Source organism: Geospiza fortis, unplaced genomic scaffold, assembly GCF_000277835.1.
Source record: "Geospiza fortis unplaced genomic scaffold, GeoFor_1.0 scaffold592, whole genome shotgun sequence".
Taxonomy (NCBI): domain Eukaryota; kingdom Metazoa; phylum Chordata; class Aves; order Passeriformes; family Thraupidae; genus Geospiza; species Geospiza fortis.
In genome coordinates this window covers 88,184-104,236 of record NW_005054609.1, presented here as the reverse complement: position 1 = coordinate 104,236, position 16,053 = coordinate 88,184, and the positions used below count along the sequence as shown (strand labels likewise).

Below are 16,053 nucleotides of genomic sequence, written 5' to 3'. Positions count from 1 at the left end.
AAGAGGAGTCCTCTTACTGGAGGCAAGCTCAGCAGCGACAGCCATTTTCAGAGATAGAGGCAAAGAAGCCACAGATGTTATTTTACTGTCAGTCTGTAGTGGCAGGAACAAAGAAACAGCATTATCGCCCCTGACATAAGAATGTTCTCCTTCCCACTGATAAAACAGACTTTTACAAAGTCACTGGTAAGCTACAGTGACAATATAGCTGGGAAGCTGCTGGAATTTTTAGTGCTCCATCTGCTGGCTTTCTCCCAAACTTTATATTAGTCTACATGAAAAGAAAATCCTTTGTATGGAACATGATCAATACTTCTAAATCAAAAGCAATAGATGCAGGTCTCCAAAGACATAACAACTGATTAATAAAGCAGTGAATAAAAAGAAAATGGACAAAATTGAACAAAAAAATAACCCCTCAGTTTTTCCACATCCCAGGTGGTCTGTGTATACCTTCATCTGAGCAACGAACAGGCAGTCCCCTCCCAAAAGAAACCAGAAGATGTTTTATTTTTTAAAGTGTTGCAATACAACAAATACATGATCTGTACAAAGGACACAACAGGGCCAGTTTAAATACAATCAGGAGAAAGGAGTCCCCATATTCACAGTCCTCAGACAACATCTTCTACCAGAACCTGAACCAACAATTTAAGGGTTCACTTAAAAAACAAACTAAAAAACCAAACCCACCCCAAACAAGTTAAAAAATTTAAAGGTCTCCAAAGAGTCTGTGGGTGTACTGTCTTACAGCAGAGCTCATGGGGCATTCTGTGAAGGGTCACAATGGCATCTTATTGCCCTCAATGCTGATTTTCACTGCATGGGCCGTTCTGCTTTTTTTCCTGATATCTGTGAATTTCCGCATCTGTTTGTCCAGTCGACTCACCCCTTTCTTAGAGGTCCCCTGGAACTTAAAAAATAAAACTAATAATTACCACTGAAAAAAAGCAGACGCCCCAGATGTCCAAGGCAAGCGGCACATGCGAGGTTGCGCCTGGCAAGGAGCTGGGGGAGCCACTGAGCCCAGCTGATCTGTTTTCTTCCCAGAAAGGGAAAATGCCCCCCAGTATCTGCAGGGCCCAGGTGGAGGCAGTGGCACTCACAGTCATCACAGTGTATGGTCAATCACTGTGCAGCTGGGTACCATTTGGAAATTTTCTATCTATTGGCTGCAGCTATGTCAGAACCACAGGGCACCAATGTCACCACTCTGGACTTCTTGCAGGAGAGTTAGATACACTGTGACTAAGGTGACACATCAATTTCAGGCTGCCATTTATTTTAAAGGTCAGGGATTAGTATTGAGAAAGCAAAGGATTATTGAACAAAGGCAGTGTAGGGGGGAGCAAAAAGAAATGCCTACGCTGACCATACAAGCATTGCATTTCATCTCTGTGTTTGAACTGCAAATGAAAACCAGGTGGCATAAGAGTTATTCTGCACAGATTAATTCAGTGATGGTGTGCTGAAGACAAACAGCAAGGACCTTCCACGCCATAGCCAGTGCTTCCCAGAAGGCAATTTTCCTTAACTAGACAACAGAAACAGTAAGTGATGGAAACATGACACTTTTAAGTTTGGGAGAAACAGTGATATCCAAAACATGCTACTTAGTATCTGAAAAACACATCCATTAGAAACTTGTTCCCACGGCTAAAGAAGGTGCTCCTGACATGCTGATTTTAAATAAGATTTATTCATAAATCTGTTCACTATTCATTGAAATTATACCTAAAATTTCACAGTGATGTTTAAGAAAATATCTTTTTAAAAACAAATAAATATGAAGCTTAATATGAACTCAACAGTTATCTATGGCTTGTGCTCACCTCTTCCTGTCACTGTCAGCTTGTGGCAGCCCTGCTTACAGCATTAAAATGCAGACCAGGAATTGTCAAAGCAATTCCCATTGATGCATGTTCTCCTAACCCACACTCACAGCAGAGGATTCTTCTCCCCCTGGTCTCATTCTGTAGCTCCCATCAACCACCCCTATTGTCTCACATCATTCTACTTCCTTGAATGAGAAGGTGTGAAAAACACCTCACTGTGCCCCAGTCAGAGGTCAGCCACAGACACTGCAAGCAGTGACACGAGCTCCTGTACCAAGGGCTAAGAATGCCCATGTGTCGCTTCAGGTGAATCTGGAAAACCTAATTGTGTCAGAACAGCATTCAAAACCACAGGTGGTGCAAAGCTGGTTTTGAGCACAGGTATTTTCGCTGAACTCTTGTCATTTGGGTACCCTGAAGCTGTGCAGGCAGGAGCCATGACAGAGGTTATGTGCTAGAGCCTGTCTTCTCCTGTACAAGTTCCCTTGTAGGTCACAGTACAGACACGAGAGAATTCAAGGAGAGTTTTCCAGGTTAAAGTTAGGGTGTACACACTCCTGTCCTGCATGTGCAAACTGCCAACAGCTGGAGCACATGCACTGTTCACACCTCCCTCGAGGGATACCTCTCCAACTTGGGAAGGCAGTGGTATGGCTACAGGGGCATCCTGTTGCCTTCAATGCTGAACTTGATGGCCCGATGCACTTTGCTGAGTCGTTTCTGTTCAGCAAACCGTCTCTTGTGCTTTTCCAAGCGACTAATACCTCTCTTAATAGTCCCGGGCTAGAAACAACATCTCAATTAATGGACAGAAGGAGAAAGAACAGCAGACAGCACAGCAATTGTTACTTCTCCCACTAACACATATTCTACCAAGTATACCCCTTGAAGTGAAACAGTATGAGTAGATGGATGAAGACAAAGCAACACAAAGGCCTCCACCGAAGCTGTTCATGTTTACCAAAAGCTCAAAGGTTTCCCAAACTGGATTATTATTAGAACATGATACAAAAGCTGTGAGAGGTATAAAAACATCAGTACAGTGACACAGGTACTGAACTGCAGCTTTAGCTCAAAATGCTTTAAAGCAAGAGGCCTGTAATCAGATTCTCACCTGAGAGAGAAATTCTAGAAAAGTTAACTCAAAAATCTCTTTTTAATCAGAGATGTTTTCTTGTGAAAACATGTGATGAGCTTTAGAGCAGCCTACTTACTGGAGAATTCACTGTCCACACTCACTACAAGAGGCCCTTAAAAGAACTACCCTCCTGTAGAGTAACCATGGTGATATGATGACAGAATCCCAGGTCTAGGAACATTCACCAGGACACTGCCAGTGCTTACCCTGGAGGACTCCATCTCCACGTTCCACTTGGGCCTGACGACGTAGTCTTTGTTGGAGGGCATTGGGACCCTCGCTCGGGCACAGAACCCAGGGTCCCCGGGCCTGAGAGCCCTGTGGACAAAAGGATGTGACTGTTATGGACAGATCTTATCCAGAAAGAAGTAAAGCCACCCAGTGTGCTGTCCTCTGAAACACACTATATACCACTGTCTCTAAAACCTCTACAGAAATTCCACAGTAGTAGTGCCACCACAATACTTCACTTAAAAAAAAAGCAAACTATTTATATATCCAACCTACTTTTCTTCTCCTGTTAATACTTTCTCCAGGTCCCTACGGGGAGTCTGACCACCAGAGCTGAAAGAAAAAGAAATATTTATAGGCATCTATACACAGAAAAAGAAATTTTAGAAGACAATAAAGTATGTTAGAAGAGAGACCATAACTGACTACCCTTTTACCCTTTTATTTCCTTTAGTATTTACACACCACTTGGTTTCTCTTGATGGAGCCTTGGAAGAATTTCATGTTTCTGCCTGCTATTCCTACCTGCTCATTTTCCTTCGATGAGGCATCTGTTCCAAATCTCTCTGTTCTCTCTCTTCTCTGGTCATGCCTTTGTAGTTTGAGGTAAGGCCAAAGATGGGACGAGACCATTCATCTATTAAAAAAACGATTAGTTAAAAAAGACCAGGCCTTTGTTTCTCTTAAACCACTCTGGTGATCAAGTACAGCTTTGAAAGTTTGTGGCAAGTATTTATGCTTCCTTTCAACCACATGATTTTTGAGCCCTTAGTATTTAATGGAAAACCAACCTTGTGAACAGAAAGCAAGCTTTCATTCCCAAAGTCTCTTTGTTGCCTGCTCTTCTAGAACATCTCCAAGCTCTCAGAAAGAATACTCAGTGTCAGGACCTCCTGCACAACTCAGGAATGCTATTTTAGAAATATGCAGAGAAGGTCCTAGAGTGTAAGTTTATCATCAGTCTGCAGCCATTCTGAATGGAATGCACTCCACATGGAGTACAGCTGAATAGTAAACATTCAGTCAGCTAAGCTCCCTCTGAAGTCCATGGAATAATTAGCCCTCTGGCAGCACCTTCCTGCCTTTGCGACATATACAAAAGATCTGGACAATGAGCCAAGAGAGAACCGCAGCAGAATAAATGCCATCCTCTGGTTAAAGACAATGGAACAGGTGCATGCAGAAGCTAATGTAACAGTGCTTGTTAACAGCTCTACAAAGTTATGAAACACATCAGCGAGGTTCCTACACTGCAGAATCTTTTCTACAGACAACAGTAGTTCATCGGAAACCGATGCAGAAGTTCCATTCATCACCAGTGGGATCTCAGAGAGGCACAGGCAGGTTTACATACTGATCAGCTTCCCAGCCATGTCCTTGTTCGGTCTTGACTCCTTGGGGTGTTTGTACAGGTACATCACAGCCCGTCCAATGCCACTGTGCTTCAGGGTCTCCTGGCTCACACTGGGCAGCTGCAGAGAACAGGAAAAGTCAGAAAACAGCCATAAATTACAATAAATTATGTCTGAGCATTAATGGTGTCATTGTACTTTGCCACAGACCTTTCATTTAAACCAGCTTGCAAAATTTAAGATTTTCGTTGTCCCACTGGGAATTGTTTAAAGTATCAAACACCTAAATCTAGAAATCTGCCATAACATTCTTGGTTTATATACAAAATTAGGTAGCTTTCTAGAAAATTCTGCTCCAAATGCTCTCTAGTTTATATTACCCCAAAACTATGCTACTGCCTTCAAATCATTCATTCTACAAATAAAAACTTACATGGCAAAGACACTCAAGCAATCACCTTAGGCACAGACACTGAAAGCCTACACTGAGTGCGAGGGACCTTTCCGTGCACTGCACACTTTAACAGAACAGAAAAGGGACCACAAGGGAAGAAAATTCAGGGATGCACAGCAAGTAACTCTTCACTTAAATTTGGATATAAACCTGAAACAGCCAGGCAGGGCCAAATCATCTGAATTCTTTTACACAAGCACACCTGTTGTGCAGGTTGCTTCCTTGGGTGTTTCACTGCACAGCCCATTGGCAGAGCTGCAGTTCATTTATCACCTCACATCTCCCTAAAGCACATGCCCGTAAAACTGTGGACAAGCTCCTAATCAAATGTGAAGTCAGGTCCAAACCTCTTGTAGGATCTTCAGAAGCTCCTCTCTTATCTTTAGTGCTGGCAGACTTCGGTCTGGAAGAGGAGAAAGCCACTCTTTGATGGCAGACATAACACCACTATCGATGAAAGTTTCTTTGAGATCCTGCCTAAAAGGTTTAAAGAGAAGCCCAAAAGTCATGTAATATAGCAACATCTTAAGATGCGACATCTCCTCAGGAAAATAGCATAATTGAGTTTGTTTCATATTAAATTTAAGAGGGAAAATTATGTATAATTTTATGTTTTTGAGGTCACCTAGCTTCAGCATTTACTTGGAATAAAAAAGTGTTTTTCTGCATATTCAGTATACCTGTAGTGTAACTCCATGAAATCTTACACATTCTGACTATTGCCCAGGGTTGCAGTTAACTAGAATGAGAACTCACTTTTTAAGATGCATAACTACAGTTGGTAGCAAAGTTAATTTCTTTAGTGCTGGTTTCTTTTGTGTATTCAGCTGACGATCCTCCTGTAGAGAGTTGAAGAATCAGCAGAAGTTAATCAAAGAAAGAAATCAGCAACTCCCATTCTTTGCAACACTTACAAGAAAAAGACTAGTCTATTCAACTAGCAGTGCAACTTTGGAGGGATTACACTAATTTTGTCCCCTGCTCCACAGGTCACCAACAATTATGCAACAATTTCTCTGAAAAAAGGGTCATCACTTTAGTCAGTATTTCCCAATAAAGCATCACATTAGGAGAGTGCTCCTAAATTTACTTTTTTTTTTTCACTTCACGACTTAGACTGACTACAATAACTGGAGGTCCTCTATACTGTGCACAGATAACACTTCATTAGTAAAGCCTCACCTGAAAAACAGAAAAATAGCTAAGCAGAACAATGGGAAGGGAGAACATGTATTTTCACCTGTGGCATTTCAAAATTACTTCCATCCAAGGCCTGACTGTCACTATCTATTCAAAACTTGTCACCCATACCAAAAACACCCAATGCAATCAACAGATTGTCCAGCTCTGGTAATTCCTTTCTGTTCGTCCTAATCCAGTGAAGGCTCTTTCTGTGCAATGTTTGTTTTACTGCAAGGCAGAAGATTGTTCTAATGCATCTTTTCCCTCTTCCTGCCCCTGTACTTCAAATTTGACACCTCATTTGAAACATCTGGCTGTCATCTTGTCTGAGAAAGGCTTTCCTGTCAAGCCCAAGAAGTTTCAGTTGCTTTCCAGACTGCTTTCTCACCCTCCCCATCTTTCTGAACTCATCATCCTGATCTTGTTCTCAGAAAGATGTTTTTGTTGTTGCTATTTGTAAAGCTCCTCTAGTTCCTAAAGTCGTGTATATCCCTCAATTGGTTTTAATGTGTTTTGCTGTGCTGTTTATTAATTTGATTGCAACTCCAACAAAACAGAAGATACCTGAAAAAAAGCAAGATCCCAAAAAACCTTCCACAGTAACATATTAAACATTTCTCCTAGAAAAAGGCAGGCTACCATGACAGAAGATCCCATTAATCTCTTAGTCTGATATCATTACCACGGCACTGTCATTCAAACAGTATGGAAAAGGACTCTTCTCAGGAACAAATACCAAAGTATGACACATGCCAGTTAACACCACAATGAAAGTAAAGCACAGTCCCTTTCCCAGTATTTCACATACTACTAGGTGGTTTATAGAGCACCAGTATATCCCTTTTTATAGAAGTTGATCTCAACTGACGGAAGTTTAGCAAATTACCTAATTTTAATATTTAAAAATTAGTATTCTATCAAAATTTCAACAGAATGTTTTCATTTAGAATAGCAAAACAACATTTAGATGGTTATACAGACATCAGAAGCTTTCCATAGTGTATAATTACTCCTGCTTAATGAATAAAACAAGTTTTTTGTATCTTATTAATCACACGATTTTCCCACTGAAGGGAACTGAATTTCAAGGTGTGTTTGGAGCCTGGAAAACTTACCTCAGCAGCTTCATTCATCTTCACAATCATGGCACTGACCACATCATCTGCGTCACTGATGAAAGTGCCCCCATCACGGTTCCGCCTGCGCTTGCCGCTCATGCTCTTCTTCCTCTGCAGCATCATGTCGAAATCTGACATGAAGTCCATGCTGAAACACAACCACAGTGTTAACTGATGGGCCTTGGTAGGAAATAATTTTGTGTTTCTCTAGTGCACAAACACTGTGTCTCAAGGTCCCTGTAAGATAATTAATTAACCTCAGTATGCAAAATGCAGAACTAGCAAAGGGCTCCAATGGCTCCAGACCTTGCTGTAATACCCAACACGTGTATGCCTGTTAATATCCAGGGTCCATAATGCCCTTTCACCAAAATGTGGCATTAAGAAAGGAATATGTAACACAATGACTTACTGCTTCCCTCTTTTGATGTTATCATCAGAGTCTGATTCATCTGCTGTCTCCTTCATGTCTCCATCACCTTTTTCTTCCTCCAAATCCTCCTGGTTAAAACCCTGATGAGTACAGATAGTGTAAATCAGTGTATGGATCAGGATTGAGCATCTACTCAGGTACCTGACAATAAAAAAGCTTCAAGTAAGTCTTCAGAGGATCTAGAAAGATGAACAGTGTCTTTTAATTCCTCCTGTGACTACTGTCACACCAATTCTCCCAAAAGATGAGCTGCAAATGTTATTTAACCCAAACAGCACCCCAGTGAGTCTGGCAGATACAAAACTGACCTGATGTAGCATATACATTCTCTTCAGACCTAGCAAGTCAACAGGAGACAACCACAGGAACACTTACCGTAAATTCCTCCTCTTCCTCATCACCAGATTCTCCAAATATATCTGCAATCAGGTTCCTGGGAAGGTAACAGCAACATTTATCTACTTGGACTACAACAATGAGATGTGCCTTTTCTGCAAAATCTCTAACAACTGTATGAAGATTGCCCTTTTGTTTTGTCTCCTTTTACTGACCTTTCTCTTCATGCCATCAAAGAAGGTGAATTCTCTGGTTGGGATTTATCTGTTATCCATTCACCATCACTCCCCCGGTCTAAAATCCCAAAAGAATTCATACTTTCCCACTTACTCTTGTTCATTTCCAGATTCACTGTCACTGCCAAACAGATCTTTCCCTTTTTTCTTCCCAGCATTCTCTTTTCCTTCTTCTTCCTCCTCCTCACTATCAGATACAACATTTTTCTTCCTTTTGTCAGATTTTTCTGAAGCAGCATCACTGTCCGATTCTTCAGCATCAGAAAGGATTCGTACCTTTTTTGCAGCTGCCAGCAGAAAGGAGCATTACTACATGTCCCAGTAACAGAGAGGACAACTGTTACTCTCAAACTATTCTCTGACTAGTCTTCCAACACCAGACCATTGCCATTTCCTAAAAAGCATATCCATTCTGAAGTGTTTTATTAAATCAGCAAATGGAGCTTCCATACACCACATCTATCCAATAAAAAAAAATTGTAATTTCAAATCTCTCACCCCCAGTATATGAAAAAAACACACAAGAAAAAATTACTAGAGAACCAGCAATGAAGTAAATAAAGAACAAACTACCATGTCAACAGACACCAGCTGGATCCTTCCAGTCTTCTGTTAGACCTACTTATTACTCAGAAGTGTTAAGATACACATTCACACAGCAAAGCAGTCAGAACAACAGCCTTTACAAATGCAGTTCTGCTCCAAAACTAAATCTGATTTATGGTTTCTCAACTTAAGACGCTTTATTCACACAAAAGCAATGATTTAACTTTCACACCACTACCTGTCACAGCACAGTATAGTCTCTTACGTGTTTTCTCATTGTCATCCTCACTATCAGAAAGGATGGCTGTTTTCCTCTTCACTGTCTTTTCTTCCTCTTTTTCATCTTCATCACTGTCTGATATTTTACGTCTCTTAGGAGCTTCGTCTTCACTGTCAGAGCCCTGAAATCCTTTCCTTACATGTTCATTATCTGAATGATGAGAGTCATTCTGCACCTTTTCCTTCCTGTCCTCCCCATCGCTATCTTCAGACTCTATCTGCTTGTGTCTGGACACATCCTCGCTCTCTGAGTCGCTGGCTGGCTGCTTCTGAGGCTCTTCACTCTCGGAGTCGCTGGCTGGCTGCTTCTGGAGCTCCTCACTCTCAGAGTCGCTGGCTGGCTGCTTGTGTGATTCCTCATTTTCAAAATCACTGCTGTGATCCCTTGGAGGTTCTCCATTGTCAGAGTCACTCGCTCGATGATTTAAGGCCTCTTCATTTTCAGAGTCACTTAAATGCCGGTTTGGATGGTCCTCAGTATCAGAGTCACTGTCTTTCTCTCCATGAGTTGCTTCATTTTCTGAATCACTCACATTGTGATTTGGGGGCTCCTCATTATCTGAGTCACTTTCTTTTTGCCTTGGGTTATCCTCATTTTCAGAGTCTGTCATACGAGGCTCTTCGCCTTGCCCATCATCTTCTCCATCACTATGTTCATTCTGAAACAGAAAAATAATCTCAGACAACTAAGCAAAAATACCTTAAAAAGTAAAGAAAAAGTATTCTGAATTTTTGCTTGTTCTTCCTCCAATGTGATCACCCAAGGTACTGTAAACTGAAATAGTGTCTATGTAGAAATAATTGGACAATTTGCATCAAAACACTATCAAATACTTCACATCAAAAAAAGTATTATCAATGGAAGTATGTCCATCCTGCAGCTCCATGGTATTTTGAAAACAGTAACAGAATTCATAGAACACTTAAATAAGCATGTCTAAGAAGGGTCCAGTTGCTCAAGGGTAAAGGCTTAGAACTTTTATTTTAATAGGTCAGGCCTTCAAAGTGGTTTAGTTGAAATTCCCAATAACAAAGCAAGAAAGAGTATCTTGCATTTGTCATTTTATTTTCCCGAAGATCTCAAACAGATGTTTCCTGTGTGAAATACATCTTACTGAAACAGCACATGCATTATGCTCCAAATGAAGCTAACGCCTGTTCCTTCTTTGTCGAGGAAACCTATTTAAGAACAACTCAAGACCAAAAGCCTAGCAAAAAACAAGAACAAAGTTTTAGTCAGACCTTTCAGAGTATTACTGTCAACCAACTTTGTGTTTCAGATTGAACAATTCTCTCCCCTGTGGGGACAGCTCCCATGCTCATCCAGACGCCCAAGATAAGCCATGCACAAACACACCCATCTAGCAACTTCAGAACTGCAACAATCCTTTGACTTTTCAACACACCAAAAAATACTGAGGCACATGCTCCATTTTAAAGAGAACATCTCAGAAGCCACCTTACTAAGTATAATTACTTACAGCATCATCTTTTATCTTTCCAACATGTAAAATCTACTTGGGAAAAAACTCTCAATTGCATTTACCTGAGAATATGAAATTAGACTTGAAAACTCATTCCATTAATTCAACTCTCACAGCTACTGTCACCATAATCCTGCTTTCAGCTGAAAACAACAACATTGTACAAGGAACTTCTCTTCTGCATACGCAACTCAAAGCCTCAATCAGGCCTTCCTCAGTCTATTTATCTCAGCTATAAACTTTTTCTACTTGCAAACTGAGTATTTATTGTGACAGGAGATGCTTTAAGACCTATATGTCCTGAAGTTTCCAAATCTTTTTTTTCTGCCATTTAATTTCTTTGGAAACAGACTTTCTATCTATTTTTATTTTCTCTAGTTGTTCTACTCCCACATTCAGAGCCATAAAAAAATGTAGGTGTAGCTGCCCTACACCTACAACAAAGAATACTATTGATCTTTAAAATGCATGATGCAGGAAGAATTTAAAATAAAATTAATTTCAATTGCTTTTAGGAACTACTTCCTCCATAATTATTCTAAGTGGCAAAGAGCATTGCTTTTTAAGACTTTGGACTTTATATACTTATTCCTTTGGCTAGCACTTGATAAAGATCTTCTAAATCACTGCAGAACGACTAACAAAGTTACTGAACAACGAAAAAAAAAACCCAAGACCATGAAATTTTAAAACATGCATTTCAAATACTACTTCATTATTTCCATGTTATTTATGCTAACTACAAACAGCTGCTGTGACAATCTAAGTTGTTTTCTCTCTGCTGCTTGTTCCTGTCTCTACAGTGATGCATCTTTTGAATCTTTTGTATGTAATTCTCATTTCTCCTTACAGAAAGGAAACGTGGTTCCATTAAAACCTGAATCTGAAATTTTAAAGAAATATTAATATTAGGAAGTGACAGAATTGAGGATGTACTCAACTGCTCTCAGCTTGTTAATATTTTATTCCCTTATCAAAAAATCGCCCTTCTCCTGCCTAGTATGTCCCACATAAACCTACCACAGGTGTATGTGACAGATCTTCCCTGACTGCATTACTTTAGACTAAAGAAAACTGCAGCTGGAAACAGAACAGAAAGCAGACTGCACAGCAGTTACAGATAAGGTCATTGAGAAACACTGAAATCAAACTGGTATCTAAAATGGTAGAAAAACGAGGATTAAATAACTTCTGTTACTGTATTTTGTGTGGATTTGCCTGTCTTCTCTCAATGTCAGATGGTGAATGCTGAATAGTACTGATAATTATGTCAGCAGTAATAAAGGATTTTGCTAAACAAACCCAAGGAAATTAATAAAAATAGTCCTCTTTAAGATATTAGGACCATCACCTTCCCATCTTCCAGTTTAGGAATTCTTTGGTGAACAAATAAACAAAATTAAGAACCAATGAGAATCAGTAATGATTCTTCATATCTCTAAGGTCAGAAGTGTGGCTGCAGGTTATATATGCACCTGTTCAGAATTAATCGCTAAATTACAACGAACTTCTTATGCAAAACCTTGGTGAGAAGACACTGTAATTACAGAGAGCATTATTACTGAAGATTATTACAGGATCCCGGATCTTTAATCTGTTACTTCAAACTGACAATCACTGCTGAGAAGGAAGATGTTTGGTGAGCGAGAGCAGACACCCAGCACTCAGACTCAGCCAGTGGTCACAGCAGCTCAGCTGCTGCAGTGTGAGCACCCGAGGTGACAAAGGTGTCCCTGCATGCTCTGGGCACACGGCTGTCCCTGCACACTCTGGGCACACGGCTGTCCCTGCACGCTCACTCAGGGCACACGGCTGTCCCTGCACGCTCACTCAGGGCACATGGCTGTCCCTGCACGCTCACTCAGGGCACATGGCTGTCCCTGCATGCTCAGGTGTTCCTGCACGCTCGGGACACACAGGCACCACCCCTGGAGCCCAGTCAGAGAGCTGAGCCAGGCAGCACCAGTGCCAGTGAGGGCAGCGCTGCCCCAGAGCCCCCAGCAGCAGCACAAAGCTCCTTCTGTAGCACAGCTGAGACCCTGCACAGGGCAGGACCTGCCCACTGCCCGCAGTGCAAGAGGCTGCTGCACACAATTCATCAATCTGCATGCTTTGGAATACAATTGATATAAAAAGTGACCAACTTCCCAGTAAAACGACAAAATGCTGCTGGGTATGCTTGACAGTCTTCACTTTCCCTTTTTTATTTGTTCATCTCTACAAAGCTGTTTTCAAAGAAATGAAGTATGTCATTTTTGAGTTTTCTAGTTTTCATTTTCCAAATGATTGATTGAAAGATCAGACATCCTCAAAACGGAGTAGGTCTCAGGTAATTGCTACTGCATTTTTCTCTAATTTCTTTGCTTTCTTTTCTTCCTCCTCTTTATCTATAAACATTTTAATTGAGATGTCCTTGATTTTTGTTTAATGAAAGAGTTCTATTACATGAGGCTTTAGTACAGCATAAAATAAAGAATACATCAAAATCAAATTTACAGTGTTACACTTCTACATAAAAATTACAGCTACCAAGCAGTTTATTGGATCTACATGCAGCCACTTTTAAGAGCTACTTCTTCGACAATTTAGTAACTTCAACAAAATGGAACCCATCCACTACAATTTCATGAAAGATGAGTATTAAACTAAGACCTACACAACCATCATGGGCATATCAGCAAGTTCCTCCTTTTTTTCAGGTATCACATATTTGTGTTTGTTAACAGTCACAGTCTAACCACAACTTAATTCACGAAACAGCAGCAACTTGGTGGAAGTGTAAAAACGAAGTTATTACAGATTTCTGTATGAGCCTAACTTGGACAAACACTGTAAACATGATTTCAGATTCATTACTGTACTAAAACTAATTCTAATTGTCTAAAGCAGAATCAGTAAGGACATCAAGGAGAACATTTATAGATAAAGTGGGATTGGGGGAAGGAAAGCCAGAAAAGAATTGTGGAAAAGAAAAACCCACATACCTGAGACCTACATAAGTAATTCCTCAGGATTCCCCTTTTCTTTAAAGTTAAAAACCTGAAAGAAAAGTTTGAAATTTTAAAACTTCAGTTCTTTACATCTGAGTTCTAAATTAGAGACAAAATAGTAATTAAATAGACTTAACTGATTAGGCTGCCTAAAAAGGTTTTATTACCTTTGAGTGTCACTTCTCCCACACACTCCTAAAGATGAAGAATATAAGAGGATGAGAGAATATTTAGAATAAATAATATGACAAATGACTGAAAGCTACTCCTTTCAGAGATGGCTCCTCCCCATTACTGCCTTTTGAGTGCAAAGAGAACTCAACAGAGGGAAAGAAAAATTAAGACTTCATAGCAAAACAAAATATTTGAATTTTAATTTGAGCTGAATCAAATAAAGCATTAAGGCCTGACAACTCTCATTTAGTATTGGTCAAAAAGGTGGCTTAGCTTGGCTCTTTTATTTAAATTGACTTTCTGAAGTATTTTATCTACAGAGGAATATTCAACCACCACCACAGAACAAAGTCTTTAAAAACAGACACCTCAGCACATGAAGAGGCCCAGTTAACAGTGATAACTGGTACCTTCTGCTCACCTAAATCTGAAGAAGACATGCTGCAGATGTAAACAACAGTCAACTACCTTGCCACAGTAAGTAAAACTAAAATCTCAGAGAAGTGCTCAGAAAAGTAAGAACCAATAATCAAGCATAAACCAATGACACAAAAGAAAAATATTAATATCATTGTAGCAGCAGCATGATTCTTCACACACTCATCACACTTTGCTTTCATAGAACAGAAGTAATAAATTCCTCCACAGTTATTTTTCCCAGCCCGAGAAATGTGTTTCCTGCCACACTGAAATTGTAATTGTCACGGTGGCAGATGCTGCCTCCCACCAAATCTATTTCTTCCCTTGGAAATATCAACACCTATCAAAAAAAGTAAATTCCAAATGTGCTTTACAATTAAGTTCAAATACATGGGAAGAACTTTCATTTTATAAAAATACAATCTTTGTCTACTTTCTAACGCTAAGGGAAGTATGAATTCAATAAAGGCAGGGGAAAAATAGAAAAAAATTTAAAAAACAAGGATGGTAAGTTATGCCACAGTGGAGTCAAGCCTTCTCTCACATTAGCCTTTGTTGCATTTTAAGCAATTTCTAAAATGTGTAACAACATACTGAAAATCCAGTCAGAGTAAATCCTGATCTTTACATACAATACAGTAGAATAGCAGAACACTAAAATGGCTTTGATTACAGTTTTTATAAGTATCAAAAATTTCTCTGTAACTTTGCAGGCAGAAGATCTCAATTCACAGGCTAAAATTATTCCTTCTGACTAATACCTGATGTAGCTCTATTGTAAGTCACAAACAATTCTTAAAAATTAAATCTCAACTTCCCAAACTGTCCTAGAAGTCTAAAGGGAGCCTTCTCTTTTACCAGAATCTCTTCTCAGCCCACTCAATCCACAAACGAAGTGACCCTCCAGAAACAACCCTGGACCAAAGCCTGTCCATGCTGAACACTTCTCCAAGGGGGAACCACTTCAGAGGAAAACCATTCAGGAACTTCACACTTCAAGGTCCCATTCAGGAACCTTAACCTGCTCCACATGCACACCCGCTCCTTTGTCAATGACAAGGGGAAAACCAGCACACAGCAGACTCAAGAGTCAGTGTCCCCATCTGACATGGAGGCTGGGAGAGCATTTATTCTCTGTCAAGGAAATCACCACCTCCAAAGCGTGTGGTTTTACAACACTGTGCAGAATTTCAAGCACAAATTCCTCATAACCCCAATATTTTATCTCTGTGAAATTGGGGCTAACCAAGTACAACTTACTCAAGTTCAGAACAGCGTGTGCTACCACAACAAGAAAAAAACCAAACAAACCCTAGCCAACATACTTGTCAAGAGACTATCCAACGCTTTTTTATGGAAATAAAGTTTTGCCCGATGGAGACCTTAAGAGGAACTGAATAAACACGTATGTCTCAGCTACGAGAGAATGCCACTTTAAACAACAACAAAAAAGAATTCAGAGAAGAGTTAACTTTATCTAGATAAAGCTCCCTTGGTACCTCTGAATGGTGCCCTACACTTCCATTCTCCGATCCAGAATGCTGTTCGTTTCCTTCATCTTCCACATCAGATCCTGAGTCTCGCTCGTCTTGCACTGGAGTAGCTCCTCCATCATCTATTCCGAGATTTAAAAAAGAAAGTACAACTCAGCGTTTAAAGGAACCGCACGGGAACCGGGCGGGCTCCCGCTCTAACGGGGCAGAGAAACGGGGCTGTCCGAACACTCCAGCCACCCCCGGGAGTGCACAAAACCTCCTGCACCGAGCGGGCAGCGACTGCTGCGCTGCGCTGCCCGGACACCGGACTGTTGCAATTAACGCCCTCCGCGCTGCCCTCAGGCCAGGG

At 40.5% G+C, this 16,053-nt stretch overlaps 1 protein-coding gene across 1 annotated transcript; it reads right to left on the bottom strand.

Moving 5' to 3' along the window:
- Nucleotides 1-483: 483 nt before the first annotated feature.
- IWS1 (interacts with SUPT6H, CTD assembly factor 1) lies at nt 484-15,819 on the bottom strand. The gene is made up of 14 exons (XM_014310916.2): nt 15,708-15,819; nt 9,127-9,799; nt 8,410-8,602; nt 8,119-8,176; nt 7,723-7,823; nt 7,308-7,458; nt 5,767-5,849; nt 5,358-5,487; nt 4,559-4,676; nt 3,730-3,841; nt 3,481-3,537; nt 3,180-3,291; nt 2,461-2,618; nt 484-913 (listed from the first exon to the last, which is right to left on the bottom strand). Exons 2-13 carry the CDS (start codon nt 9,749-9,751, stop codon nt 2,490-2,492), a joined length of 1,869 nt encoding a protein of 622 aa, XP_014166391.1. The 5' UTR covers nt 9,752-9,799; nt 15,708-15,819; the 3' UTR covers nt 484-913; nt 2,461-2,489.
- Between the last annotated feature and the right edge of the window lie 234 nt (nt 15,820-16,053).